This window comes from Macaca nemestrina, chromosome 5 (assembly GCF_043159975.1).
Source record: "Macaca nemestrina isolate mMacNem1 chromosome 5, mMacNem.hap1, whole genome shotgun sequence".
In the NCBI taxonomy this organism is placed as follows: domain Eukaryota; kingdom Metazoa; phylum Chordata; class Mammalia; order Primates; family Cercopithecidae; genus Macaca; species Macaca nemestrina.
In genome coordinates, this window is record NC_092129.1 from 153420791 (window position 1) to 153434866 (window position 14076).

Sequence of the window (14076 nt, forward strand, 5' to 3'; positions counted from 1 at the left end):
TTTTGTTTTGTGTTTTCTCTTTTATTTTTAGTGCTATGTAATGTATATATTTTTGGGATATAGAGGTTTTTGTTTTTTGTTTGTTTTTGAGACAGAGTCTCGCTCTGTCTCCCAGGCTGGAGTGCAATGGTGTAATCTTAGCTCACTGCAACTTCCGCCTCCTGGGTTGAAGCAGTTCTCCTGCCTCTGCAACCTGTGCCTCCTGGGTTCAAGCGATTCTCCTGCCTCAGCCTCCCAAGTAACTCGGATTACAGGTGCGCGTCACCACACCTGGCTAATTTTTGTATTTTTGGTAGAGTCAGGGTTTCATCATGTTGGCCAGGCTGGTCTTGAACTCCTGACCTCTGCCTCCCAAAGTGCTGGGATTACAGGCATGAGCCACTGTGCCTGGCCTAGAGTGTTATTTTGATATATGTATGTAATACATAATAATCAACTCAGAGTAATTAGTATATCTATCACCTCAAACACTTATCATTTCTTTGTGTTGGAACATTCAAAATCCTCTCTTCTAGCTTTTTGAAAATATGTAGTAAATTATTGTTAATGGTATTCTCCCTACAATGCTGCACAACACTAGAATTTATTCTTCCCGTGTAGCTATAACTTTGTATCCGTTAACCAATTTCTCCCTACCCTTCTCTCCCCAGCCCCCTTCCCAGCCTCTAATCCTTATTATTCTACTCTCTACTTCCATGAACTCAAATTTATTATGGATGAATAGTACTCCATTGTATATATATACTACATTTTCTTTATTTATATGCTGATGGATGCTTAGATTGAGTCCACATCTCAGCTATTGTGAACAGTGCCACGATAAACATGAGTGTGCAGGTATCACTTTGATATACTGATTTTCTTTTCTTTGGATAAATACCTAGTAATGAGATTGCTGGATCATATGGTAGTTCTATTTTTAGTTTTTTGAGAAACTCTTATACTGTTTTCCATAACGGCTATACTTATATGTAGAAAAACCTAAAGGCCCCACCAAGAAACTCTTAGAACTAATAAACAAATTCAGTAAAGTTGCAGGATACAAAATCAACATAAAAACTCTACTGCATTTTTAATACACCAATAACAAACTAGCTAAAAAAGGCATCAATAAAGCAACCCCATTTACAATAGCTACAAAAGTAAAATAAAATACCTGGGAGTGAAGTTAACCAAGGAGGTGAGAGACCGCTATAATGAAAACTGCAAAACACTGATGAAAGAAATTGAAGAGGACACAAACAAATGGAAAAGTATTCCATGCTTGTGGATTAGAATTAATATTGTTAAAATGAGTATCCTATCCAAAGCAATCTACAGATTTAATACAATCCCTGTTATCAAAATACCAATGACATTCTTCACAAAAATAGAAAAAAACCTAAAATTCATATGGAGTCACAAAAGACCCCAAATGGCCAAAGCAGTCCTAAGCAAAAAGAACAAAACTGGAGGCCTCACACTATCTTACTTCAAAATATACTACAGCCAGGTGTGGTGGCTCACACCTGTAATCCCAGCACTTTGTGAGGCCGAGGCAGGCGGATCACAAGGTCAGGAGTTAGAGACCAGCCTGACCAACATGGTGAAACCCCCATCCCTACTAAAAATACAAAAATTAGCCAGGCGTGGTGGTGCGCACCTGTAATCCCAGCTACTCGGGAGGCTGAGGCAGGAGAATTGCTTGAATCTGGGAGGCAGAGGTTGCAGTGAGCCGAGATTGTGCCACTGCACTCCAGCCTGGGCAATAGAGACTCCATTTAAAAAAATATATATATATATATGTGTGTGTGTGTGTGTGTGTGTGTGTGTGTGTAGTGTGTACTACACTACAAAGCTGTAGTAACCAAAACAGCATGTATTGTTATAAAAGCAGACACATAGACCAATGGAACAGAATAGAGAACTCAGAAATAAATTCACATATTTACAGCCCACGATTTTCAACAAAAGCACCAAGAACATACAGTAGGGGAAGGGACAGTCTCTTTAATAAATGGTGCTGGGAAAACTGGGTAACCAACCATATGCAGAAAAATGGTATTGGTAGAATTTGTCTGTGTGCTTATTTGAGTTGATTGTAATGCGTGGGAACTGGACAGCTAACTCCCTAATTAGCATTAATATTTTCCCAGAGATTATTTGGCTGTCAAAGTATAGTAAGAAAAAGACCTAAAATAGGGTCCAGAAGTCTGATAGAGAAATACAGGTGAGGCTGGTGTGGTGGCTCACACCTAGAATTCCAGCACTTTGGGAGGCTGAGGCAGACAGATTGCTTGAACCCAGGAGTTTGAGACCAGCCTGGGCAATATAGTGAGATCCTGTCTCAAAAAAATTTAAAAAGGAATAGAAATACAGGTAAGAGGGAGAAGCAGCAGGACAAAATGTGTAAAATAGAAGAGACCTTTTGATAGAAGTGATAGAAAAGGAAAGACAAACCTATGGGCTGGGAGCATCAAGAAGACATTAAAGGGATTAGGGTGATAGGAGAGGCCCAGAGAGACACTGCATCCCGCCCTGGTTAACCCGGGCGGGCCCTGCAGGATCAGGTGGCATGCTTGCACCCTGCTTCTCCTGCTGTACACCCTCGTGAAGAACTTTCTTGATACTCTCTGTTAGTAACCAGGCACATCCCCTCCGGGAGCTTGCCATGACTCATTGCTGTGGCCCCACTGCTCGACTCTGCCTGTTTCATGACAGCCTCAGATGTCTTGGGTGAGAAGAGTCCTCCAGGAGACGTGGGCTGATCACTTCCCTCCAGAGGCCCCATATGTGGCTGTGGATGGGGGCCTCTCAGTCTTTCAGCCTCTCCTCGACAGGGCCAGCCCTGCCCTGGCTCTTAGGACCCCACCCTCTCTGGACTGCTCACAACCTTTAACCTTTAGAGGACTCTTCTTTCTCCTGTGTGATTCTCTCCCTTTCTACTGCTGTAGGAACTTTCATGTCAGGAAATATGCCCAGTTGTGCCCCTGGCCCCCACTCTACCTACTGCTCCATTCATTTCCTCTTTTATGCCACCTTTGTCAGCAGAGCTGTCAGGACACGCTGTCTGTTTTGTTGCCTGTCCTCTGAAGCTGCCTTGGACTTACATGTGTTGAGGGGCGTGTTAGAGGACTTGGCCAGAAATTTGCTACCAGTCTCTGGGCATTTAGTTGCTTCATAGTGCGGGGTCGGGATGTGCCTCTGACTTCTTGTCTTGCTCCTCTGGAGTAAAACACAGCTCTTCCCAAACTTTCTGAAGCAGTCATCAGCAGCCACAATTTGTTAATTCCATTTGTTTCCTGAATCTCACCCTCTCCAGGAAGCCAGCCTGCACCCCACCGGCCCCTGCTCCCATCCCCCTTCACTCTGCTCTCTTTTCCCATGGTTCGTATCACTCACGTAGTGTGATGTATTTGCTACATTGATTATTGTCTACTTCCCCCTGCTAGAATGTCAGCTCTACAGAAGTGGGGATTTGTCTCTCTCTCTCTCTCTCTTTTTTTTTTTTTTTTTAAACTGTTCTGAGGCTTCTAGATCAGTGCCTGGTACCTAGGAAGCACTTAATAAATATTTGTGGAATGAGTGAAAGGAAGGCAAAAATCAATACAGAGTATTATGGAGGCTTTTGACTCACAAAAGGGAATCTGAGTATCTCAGAATAACCCTCTTCCCACTCACCCTGTCCTACCACCTGTCTGTCACAGAGATAGCACCACCGTTCTCCCTCCTGTACAAACCATGCTCTGTTGTTGATTATCCTTTACCAGTATGTCCAGTTGAATCTGTCTAAAATACCTGGAATATATTGCTTCTCTCTTTTTCTCCCTACTGCCACCACTTTAGTTCAGGCCATCTTTAGCTCTCCCCTGGTCCACAGCAAAAACGTCCGGACCAACCTGCCCATGTTCCTGTTGCCTTCTTAGTCCCTTCTCTGTGGGACAGCCAAGTGAGTGATCACTTAGGGTTTTGGCTCGCTGCTGTACAGTGACGCAAACAGAATAGAAGTTTATTTCTGTCTCAGTAACAGGTCAGAGGTGCAGGGTCTAGAGCTATCACAGTAGCTGTACATAAGTTCATCCAGGGGACTGGGTTACTTCCATGTGGTTCTTCTACCAGCTTCTAGGGATGTCGTCCTCTGCTGTGTGGTCAAAGTTGGGCTCACCACCACCATGTCCAAAATTCAGTTGGGGGAAAGAGGAAGTAGAAAGCAATTTTCTTTTTTAAAGGACAATGCCCGGAATTATGGTCATTGCTTTCTATCACATGCCATTGGCTGAAACTTAGTCTCGTGACCAGACCTTGTCATAGGGGATCTGGAAAATGTAGTCTTCCCAGGTGACCATCTGACCAACAATAACTCTAGGGGTTCTATTATTAAAAGGAGGAAGGGGAGAGTGGACTCTGGAGGTTACACAGCAGTCTCAGCCACATGTAGAGCGGATCACACATAACATGCCCCTACTTGATACCCTTGGTGGCTTTCCACTGTATGTGGAGAAAAATTCAAACTCCTTACCATGCATATCCAGCCCTGTGCGATCTGGCCTCTGCCGCTTTCACCAAGCCCTTTCCTGTTTTACCTTATCTCTCTTCATCTGGCCAGTACTTCTCATCCCTGAGTTCTCTGCGCAGGTATCTCCCAGAGAGGTTGCCCCTGTCATCCCCCAGCCATGGTGGCTTCTGTCATTGTGCTGATTTTGTTTGTTTTCTTGTTGTTTTATCCAGTGACCCCCACTAGAATGTCATCTCCATAAAAAACGGACCACATTTGTTTTGTTCACTGATATGTCCCACCTCTGCCACACTGTTGGGTGCAAATGCATTGAAGTCTTATTTGATTCATATTGATACTTGTGCTTTTTTTTTTCCCTTCTAGGACACGAGAGACTTCCTAAACAGGTAAGAGTCTTCTCTCCACGGCGCACCTCATCCCCCTTGTTTATGTTCCCTCCCCTTCTGACCAGGTCCATTGGAATCATGGGGAGTGGTGTGGTGCCAGAGGTACTCACATCCCATGGTTCATCCTGATACTCTTCTGAGGAGCAGGACACATCCTTGAGAACTGGAGACTTGCTCTCTTCTTTGTGAGTTCTCTGTGTAACCCCAGCTCCTTGGCCCACTGGCCTTATTTGAGGTGGGACAGAGCAGAGAGTTTAGAAACATGGCTTAGGAGACAGAGCGCCCTGGATGTGGAGTCTACTGATGGTCTGAAGCCCTGGCTCAGCTGGTGTCTTTGGGCCACTGTTTTTCTGTCACTCATCCAGGGACAATCATACCTTTCCTCTCCCCTTCATAATTGCCATGAGGATTGAGAGATAAGTATGAAGGAAAGTAACAAGAGCTGAGTAACAGGTTGTTACGTCTGTCATCTTCTCAGGTATCCACGGAAGAAGTTCTGGGTTGGGAAACCCATCGCTCGAGTGGTTAAAAAGAAGACCGGAGAATTCTCAGACAAACTCCTGTCTCTGCAGCGAGGCCTGAGGGAATTCCAGGGTAAGGGTTGGGGAGCGCACAAAGGGTGGGAGTCAGAGCAGGGCTGCCTCGTAGAAAGAGGGCAGCTGGCTCCTTTCCATCACCTTGTCGAGTCTCACTCTTCTGAGGGCCTCCTGCCTTAGAAATGGATCCCTGTCAGGAAATTGATACCGCCCAAGGAAGAAATGGGCTCGTGCATTTGCGGGACTTGAGTCATTGCTGTCCTTTTTTCTCCCCAGGGAAGCTGCTGAGAGACTTGGAATATAAGACAGGTGAGTGTCGAGCGGGTGGTTCCCAGATGTACATCAAATATAGAAAACTCTGCCTGCAGAGATTCTGACTGCCCACTTTTTCCCCAGGTAGCCCCTTTTGCAACAGGAAGAATTTCCCAGCTGCACAGTAGAAGCCCCCCTCCCTCCTTGCACTTTCTAATCGGCCTACTCTTTAGTCTACTGAGGCCTCTGCTTGCTAGTCTGACCCTTCTCTACCCTGTGTTTGCTTTTCCTTTTCCTATTCTCACAGGTCCTACCACCAGTCCTTTTCCTGTGGTTGAGCTTTCTCTCATCTTCCTGTCTGCATGGCTCCTATATTCAGAGCAAACAGCAGGGGCAACCTAAGGCCAGAGGCCATATCCACCAGAGGCCCCACTACTGTGCTTCCTCTCAGCCCTGCAGTTAGGTTGTACACTGCATACCAACCACCAAAGAGCACCATCCACATAGACCAAGATGGGAGTGGTGCCCCTTGGATTGTGAGGACTGGTGGTCTCCTCCTGGCCCACTTTCACACTTGCTTTCCTGAGAACCACTGAGGAGGTCGAACTGTCTGGGAGCAAACGAGGCCCTGAGAGCTCCATCTAGTTCACAGGATAAAATCCCACAGCAGAACTGAGTTAGCAGTGGTTAAACCTTAGGTGGTTGTAGCTTCTTTATTAATGTCTGAGCTGTCTGTGAATACCATCAAATTCTACCCATCAGGTGATTCTAATTATAGAATTATAGAGAATCCTATGAGGATGACGGTGAGGATTATCCCACTCTCAGTACATGTTCAGGGTTTCTTGAACCATCTTACAGAGCAGCCTGGTGGTTTTGAAACTGAAACTGAACAGTTTGCAGAGACCCTGAATGCCTGTATTACAATAGATGATGCTTTGCAAGAACTTGTGGAACTCAGAGGACACATCTGTCCCAAATTTCTTTTTTTTCTTTTTTCTTTTGAGATGGAATCTTGCTCTGTCACCCAGGCTAGAGTGCAGTGATGCGATCTCGACTCGCTGCAAGCTCTGCCTCCCAGGTTCACACCATTCTCCTGCCTCAGCCTCCCAAGTAGCTGGGACTACAGGCGCCCGCCACCATGCTTGGCTAATTTTTGTATTTTTAGTAGAGATTGGGTTTCGCCGTGTTAGCCAGGATGGTCTCGATCTCCTGACCTTGTGATCCACCCGCCTCGGCCTCCCAAAGTGCTGGGATTACAAGCGTGAGCCACTGTGCCTGGCCCCAAATTTCTCTTACATGGGAGCTTGCCTGTGTAATTACCTGGCCCATCATCTGACAGCACACAGAGTAGCACCTTCCGCAAATTTCTACTTCAAAGATGTTGGACTGAATATGACATTAAAGATCAAGCTGCAAAAGGGGATGAAGTTACTCCAAAACAATTTCATGCATTTGTACCCTTTCTGGGAGAGCTTTATCGTAACCTGGAGATCAGAGGAACAAATGGACAGGTTACAAGGGCAGATATTCTTCAGGTTGGTCTTTGGGAGTTGCCGAATGCCTGAATGCCCTCTTTTCTAATCCCATGGATGACAGCTTAATTTGTGCAATAAAATTGCTGAAGTTGACAGGGTCAGTTTTGGAAGATGCTTGGAAGGAAAAAGGAGGGACTGATATGGAAGAAATTATTTATGAAATTGAAAATGTTGTTATAGATGCAAACTGTGGCAGAGACATGAAGCAGATGCTCTTGAAGCTTGTAGAGCTCCAGTGCAGTAACTGGGGTAGAGTCCATGCAACTTCATCATGCAGAAATGCAACACCCGAAAAAGATCCCAACTGCTATGTGAATGAACCAGCATTTTATACATCTCATAGTGTTCGTTTCACTGCAGCCAGTCCAGATTCCCAAGAGGCATATCAGGAGTTACTTGAAAAAGAGGACTTTTTTTCTAGATTATGAAGAAAGTGAAACAGATTTATCAGGGGCTGGTGATCCACACTTGGATGATATTGATGATGAGTTGGACCCAGAGATCCAGAGATAGAGGAAGCTTATGAAGTTTTGTTTGGAATCAGAGCGTAAGCGAAAACAGTAAAGTTAAATTTCAGTATATCATGTTTATAAAGCAGTTTAGTTATGGTGATTTAGCAGAATACAAAGCCAGAAAATGTGTCACACTTATACCAAATTAAGGATGTTACGTTCCTAATATATGCAACTTTAATTTTGTTTAACACTGTCTGCCAAAATAAATTTTATTCCCTCTAACTTAAAAAAACAAAACAGTGATGTTGTTTGTTTTTTTTCCCCCTTGTCCCCACAGTGAGTGTCACCCTGGACCCACAGTCGGCCAGTGGGTACCTGCAGCTGTCAGAGGACTGGAAGTGCGTGACCTACACTAGCTTGTACAAGAGTGCCTACCTGCACCCCCAGCAGTTTGACTGTGAGCCTGGGGTGCTGGGCAGCAAGGGCTTCACCTGGGGCAAGGTCTACTGGGAAGTGGAAGTGGAGAGGGAGGGCTGGTCTGAGGATGAAGAAGATGGGGATGAGGAGGAAGAAGGAGAAGAGGAGGAAGAGGAAGAGGAGGCCGGCTATGGGGATGGATACGATGACTGGGAAACAGACGAAGATGAGGAATCGTTGGGCGATGAAGAGGAAGAAGAGGAGGAGGAAGAGGAGGAAGTTCTGGAAAGCTGCATGGTGGGGGTGGCCAGAGACTCTATGAAGAGGAAGGGAGACCTCTCCCTGCGGCCAGAGGATGGCGTGTGGGCACTGCGCCTCTCCTCTTCCGGCATCTGGGCCAACACCAGCCCCGAGGCCGAGCTTTTCCCAGCACTGCGGCCCCGGAGAGTGGGCATCGCCCTGGATTATGAAGGGGGCACTGTGACTTTCACCAACGCAGAGTCACAGGAACTCATCTACACCTTCACTGCCACCTTCACCCGGCGCCTGGTCCCCTTCCTGTGGCTCAAGTGGCCAGGAACGCGCCTCCTGCTGAGACCCTGAACCCTGACATCTGCCCCTGGCCCCACACCGTCAGATGCTTCACTTCTTTGGAATTCCAGGACTCTCAATGGGGGGAAGGGATGCCTGGCCTGAGCACCTGGAGCAGGGGACCCCATATCCACTGGCAGCCACCTCCCCGTCACTCTGGCCCCCTGAGGTCTCACTCAGTGCTGTTGCTCCATCTACTGCCCTAATGGGGCTCTTCTCCCACCTCCTGCTAGTTTCCCAAGGGAACTTCTGGCCCTGGAGTCCATGAGGGCTCCTTTCCTTTTTGACCACTACCTTGGCCCCGGCTCTGCACTCTCTGTGGAGTAAGGGCCTGACACAGCATTTTCTTGCCCACCGTGGCAAGACCTTGGAAAAACCAGTTGATTATGCCTAAGATCATTTTGCTGTCCTTAAACCCTACAGGTTCCTTCTTGCACAAATCCACTCTGCTGCCCGCCTTCCCTGGCGTTTTAAACAGACCGACCCCACCCCATCTCAGAGTTAAGCATAGACGGCAATGCTGAAAATAAACAATGAAAATCCACTGAGGCTTCCCAAGCCATTTAAGGCCTGGAGTACCAGCGCGTATCATCTCATGGGGTCCAGAGTGGAGTCCAGGCTTCTCTGAAACCAGGGCTGAGCATATTTCCATAGCCAAGGATGTGGGACTCCCTGGAGCTATCTGTGGTCTTAGAGAAGGATCCAGACATACACGGCTTTGGGGTACCAGCTGTGATCACTGATCAATAAATTATCTCTGGATTGGTCCTTGTGGGGGGAGTTTTAAGAATCCAGAACATCTTGCTTTTGATTAGCACATCCAAAAACACCAAGACAAATATCCAGTGGAACAGAACCTCCCCTGCCTGGGGAGTTCTGACCACGTTCCCCAGCAGAGTGTTAATCCACTGTCCCTGGCCCTACTCAGCCTCCAGGTTCCACTTTCCTAGGAGAGAGTGGAGATGGGAAGACAGGGAAAGGAAGGCAGCAGGAGGCCACAAGTCCACCGGGTCTTCATGTCAAGAGAGGGAGTAACGTGTCTCCTCATTGCCCACGGACCCAGCCTTTGTCCAAGGCGCCCCTCATGGCCACAGTTTAACACAAGCTCCCCTGCTCCAGCCAAATTGATCTCCCAGTCTTGACCTTACCCATTCCAAGTGCTCTGCCAGTCCCTGTTCATCCAAGTTTTAAGTCCTCCACCCTGTTGTAAGAGACTGTTCCGGGTCTCAGTGGTCTCTTGACCACCATTGTCTCAGAGCTGCCCACTTTGTGTGTGCCACATGCTGCCTGAGTCACATGTACATCTTATTTCTGCCTCTAGTTTTGTAAGCTCCTGGAGGGCGGATAACATCTTATACTACTCTTGTATTCTGATGGCACCTAGTGCAGTGCTGGGCACAGAGTAGGTGCTCAATAAAGACTTGTTGAATGAACGGTCTGGAAATGTATATCTGTAGGATCTATATTGTATCTCAAATGCCACCAGACCTCAGTCTGGCTACAGAGAAATTCCATTGATAGCAGTAGCCGAAGGTTTTCCTCTTGTACCTCCTGTAACTGTGTAACTTTGCTTTCTGTTCTCTGTTTGCACACGTGCTGTCATTTCTGGAAGTCCCTCAAAAAGAGCCTACTGCGGGACACAGACCATTTGTTGTGTGTCTCCACCTTGTTATTCCTCCTGCGGTGGTGCCCTTGAGCTGAGGTCCAGCATTTTGGAGCAAGTGATGACTCTCCCTGAGAAGGGAGACATCCAGTATAGCACCCCCAAAATTCTTCCTTGGAAAATAAGCACTGCCCCAGAGGAAATAGAATGTGCAGCCTTGCCTCCTAACACAGTCAACTGTTTTTCTTGTCCTTTCTGATTTTTTTTTTTTTTTGAGACGGAGTCTCGCTCACTCAGGCTGGAGTACAGTGGCGCGATCTCGGCTCACTGCAAGCTCCGCCTCCTGGGTTCATGGAATTCTGCCTCAGCCTCCCGAGTAGCTGAAACTACAGGCGCCTGCCATCATGCCCAGCTAATTTTTTTTGTATTTTTAGTAGAGACAGGGTTTCACCCTGTTAGCCAGGATGGTCTCGATCTCCTGACCTCGTGATCCCCCCACCTCAGCCTCCCAAAGTGCTGGAATTACAGGCGTGAGCCACCGTGCCCGACAGTCCTTTCTGATTTTTTAAATTGCCATCTTAAAGATGGAAAAGGGAGGATTATACAAAACTACCTGTAAAATTACACTAGTGGCAAAGAGCATATTTCTTCTCTCATTTGTGGACTCATAAGTTTCCCCTTTTTATTTTTTATATTCATAGTTTTTAGTTTTTTATAACTATACTTGCATATATGGTAAACTATTTCTACAGTGCTTCTTACAAATAGGCACATTTCCCTGCCCCATTCCTCCCTCCAAAGACCCAGTTCATACCTTTTAGCAAACTGTTTTGTGTTTGCCTTGATTTTTTCTAAATAACTCGTGTTTGGGGCCTTATCCTCTCATTTCCCACTGTGGAGCAGGAAGATGTAGCCCTCTGCTCTCTCTATCATTTATCACACACACAGACATTCTCTTCCATCCATCACCATCCCTTCAATGTGGTTAAACAAGTATTCGGTGTGCTTGTTATTACATCTGTGTAAAAGCTATTCACACCTGGGCTGTGCATGTGGCCACGATCATTTTTCCTTCCTGCAGAATCTTTTGTCTTCCTGGAGTTCCTTTTCCCTTTTTGCATCATTTCCTATGTCTTTATTACTTATTGTACTCCAAACTCCTTCACGGTTGTCAAAATCTCCAGGTCCTCATTCACCAGGTGCTCTTACCAGTTTTGTTTTGATGCATCTCTTAAGCCTCCTGGCCTTGAATCTGGAATAGCTGCTTCCTCACCTGTACCTGGCTTCCTGGATATTCCTTCACCATCATACTGGGGGTCCTAGATTGCTTCTGTTTCTTTATCCTATGTTTTCTCTCTTAATTTACTTCATTTTGGAGGAACATTTTCTAGGAGCTTTCTGAGAAATGGTGCATGGAAGTTGAATTTTTAAAATCTTGAATATCTGGAAATATCTTTATCCCACTTTTATACTTAATTAGGTTCCTTAAGTTTAGGATTCATGGTTGAAAATAATTTTCCTTCAGAATTTCAAAAGCATTGCTCCACTGCCCTCTGGCATCCTTTGTTGTTGAGAATTCTTGTGACACCCTGAGTTCTGATCCTTTGTGTATGGTCTGTTCTTTTGTTTTTGTTTTTTACCGGAATCTTCGGGCCTTGTCTGTGTTCTTACTCTTCTCCGCCTCCTCCCTTTCCTCCCTTCTCCTCTCTCTGTGGTCCCCCTCCTTTCGTCTTTTAGAGACAGGGTTTCACTCTGTCATCCAGGCTTGAGGACAGTGGTGCAGTCATAGCTCACTGTGGCCTCAAAGTCCTGGGCTCCAGTATTCCTCCCACTTGAACCTCCTGAGTAGCTACAGGAGCATGCCACCACACCCGGCTCATTTGTTTATTTTTTGTAGAGACGGGTCTTCCTATATTGTCCAGGCTGGTCTCAAGTGATGCTCAGCCTCCCAGTGCATTGGGATTGGACGCATGCGACTCCATGCCCTTACTCTTAGATTTCTTGATGTTACTTTATATGAGCTTTTCCCTCCACTGTGCTGGTTAAATCAGTGGGCTCTTTCATTCTGGAAACGTATAGCTTTTCAGTTTCATTCTAGAAACGTTTAGCTTTTCAGAATAAAATTTCTGGGAAATTTTATTGAATTATCATTGTTATTTTTAGAGATGTAGTCTTGCTCTTTTGTCCAGGCTGGAGTGCAGTGTTGGGGTCAGAGCTCACTGCCGCCTAGAAACTCCTGGGCTCAAGTGATCCTCCTGCCTCAGCCTCCTGACTAGCTGGGATTACAGGTGTGAGCCACCACAACTGGCTGAATTTTTATTATTTTAGAGATACGGTCTTGCTCTGTCACCTAGGCTCTAGTTGTGGTGCACTCGTAGCTTACTGTGGCCTTGAACTCCCGGGCTCAAGTGATCCTCCCACCTCGGCCTCCCAAAGTGCTGGGATTACAGGCGTGAGCCACTGCACCCAGCCTGAATTATTTCTTGTTGACTTTTCCCCCGTTTTCTCTGTTCTTTCAAATCTGTTATCTCCAGGCTTCGTATGTCTCCTGAATTCATTTATTAAGTGCCCGTGATGTGCCAGGATGTTTCTAGGTTACAACAGTGCTAAGTTTAACAATGTTTCTGCACTCATGGAGTTTATATTCCAGCAGATGGTGACAGGCAATACGTTAAAATTGAAAGAAAAAAAAAGTAATTAGTACTATGCAGGAAACTGAAAGAAGTCTGTGATAGATGGTGACCTATTATCTATTTTATAATGTGTGATCAGAGAGGAGTTCCCTGAGAAGACGGCATGAGAGCTGAAATCTGAATAGTGAGAGGGAAGGTCTAAGATCACATCAGCTAGAGGGAACAGCAAAGTCCTACAGCAGGGACAAACGGTACAAAAAGACTGCATTTAGAGTATGGGTATGGGAGAACAGAAAGAGCCATAGGTTTTTTTTGTTGTTGTTGTTTTTGTTTTTTTTTTAAGTAGAGACGGAGTCTTGCTCTGTTGCCCAGGCTGGAGTGCAGTGGCGCAATCTTGGCTTACTGGTAACCTCCACCACCTGGGTTCAAGTGATTCTCTTGCCTCAGCCTCCTGAGTAGCTGGGACTACAGGCGCACGCCACCACATCTGGCTAATTTTTAAAATATTTTTAGAAGAGACGGGGTTTTGCTATGTTGACCAGGCTGTTCTCGAACTCCTGACCTCAGGTGATCCACCTGCCTTGGCCTCCCAAAGTGCTGGGATTACAGGCATGAGCCACCGCGTCTGGCCAGCCATAGATATTAAAGTGGAGAAGTAAGCAGGGATGAATCATGTGGGGGCCTTGTGGACCATGCTAAAGAGTTTGGATTTTTTTTTCTAAGTGCAATGGGAAGCTACTGAAGTGTTATAAACAGAGGAGTAATGATTCAATTTAGTAAGCAAATATTGAACACATGTGCTAGGCACTGTTCTGGGTACTTGGCATGCATCAGTTTTTAAAAAGTTCCTTTCTTCAAGGAGTTTACATTCTAGAAGGGAGAGATAGACAAAAATAAGTACAGAAGTGTTAGAAATAACAATAACAATAAATAACACTTAATAAAATAAGTAATAAGTGTTAGAAAATAAGTGCAACAGACAAAAAATATAATTACTTAAAAAAAATCTATTTGGAGGAAGTAGTCAAGATGGCTGAATAGATGACACTAGTATGTGCCTCTTCCATGGAGAGGAACCAAAATAACAAGTAGATATTTGCACAGCATCAATCATCTAAGAGAACACTAGGATTCAATAGAGAACTTACAGGAAACACTGAAAGCAAGGAG

General features: G+C 45.7%; 1 protein-coding gene and 1 pseudogene across 3 annotated transcripts in view; both read left to right on the forward strand.

Moving 5' to 3' along the window:
- The window catches only part of LOC105498593 (tripartite motif containing 26), a 151177-nt gene extending 141074 nt beyond the window's left edge, over positions 1 to 10103 (forward strand). For all 3 annotated transcript variants that reach the window (XM_071097388.1, XM_011770757.2, XM_011770758.2), the window contains 4 exons: positions 4859 to 4881; positions 5360 to 5475; positions 5694 to 5726; positions 8000 to 10103. In XM_071097388.1, coding sequence (XP_070953489.1) covers positions 4859 to 4881; positions 5360 to 5475; positions 5694 to 5726; positions 8000 to 8682 — 855 coding nt within the window. In that variant the 3' untranslated portion in view covers positions 8683 to 10103. The remainder of the gene's footprint in view (positions 1 to 4858; positions 4882 to 5359; positions 5476 to 5693; positions 5727 to 7999) is intronic.
- On the forward strand, positions 6894 to 7991 carry LOC105498592 (polyadenylate-binding protein-interacting protein 1 pseudogene; annotated as a pseudogene).
- Positions 10104 to 14076: the final 3973 nt, after the last annotated feature.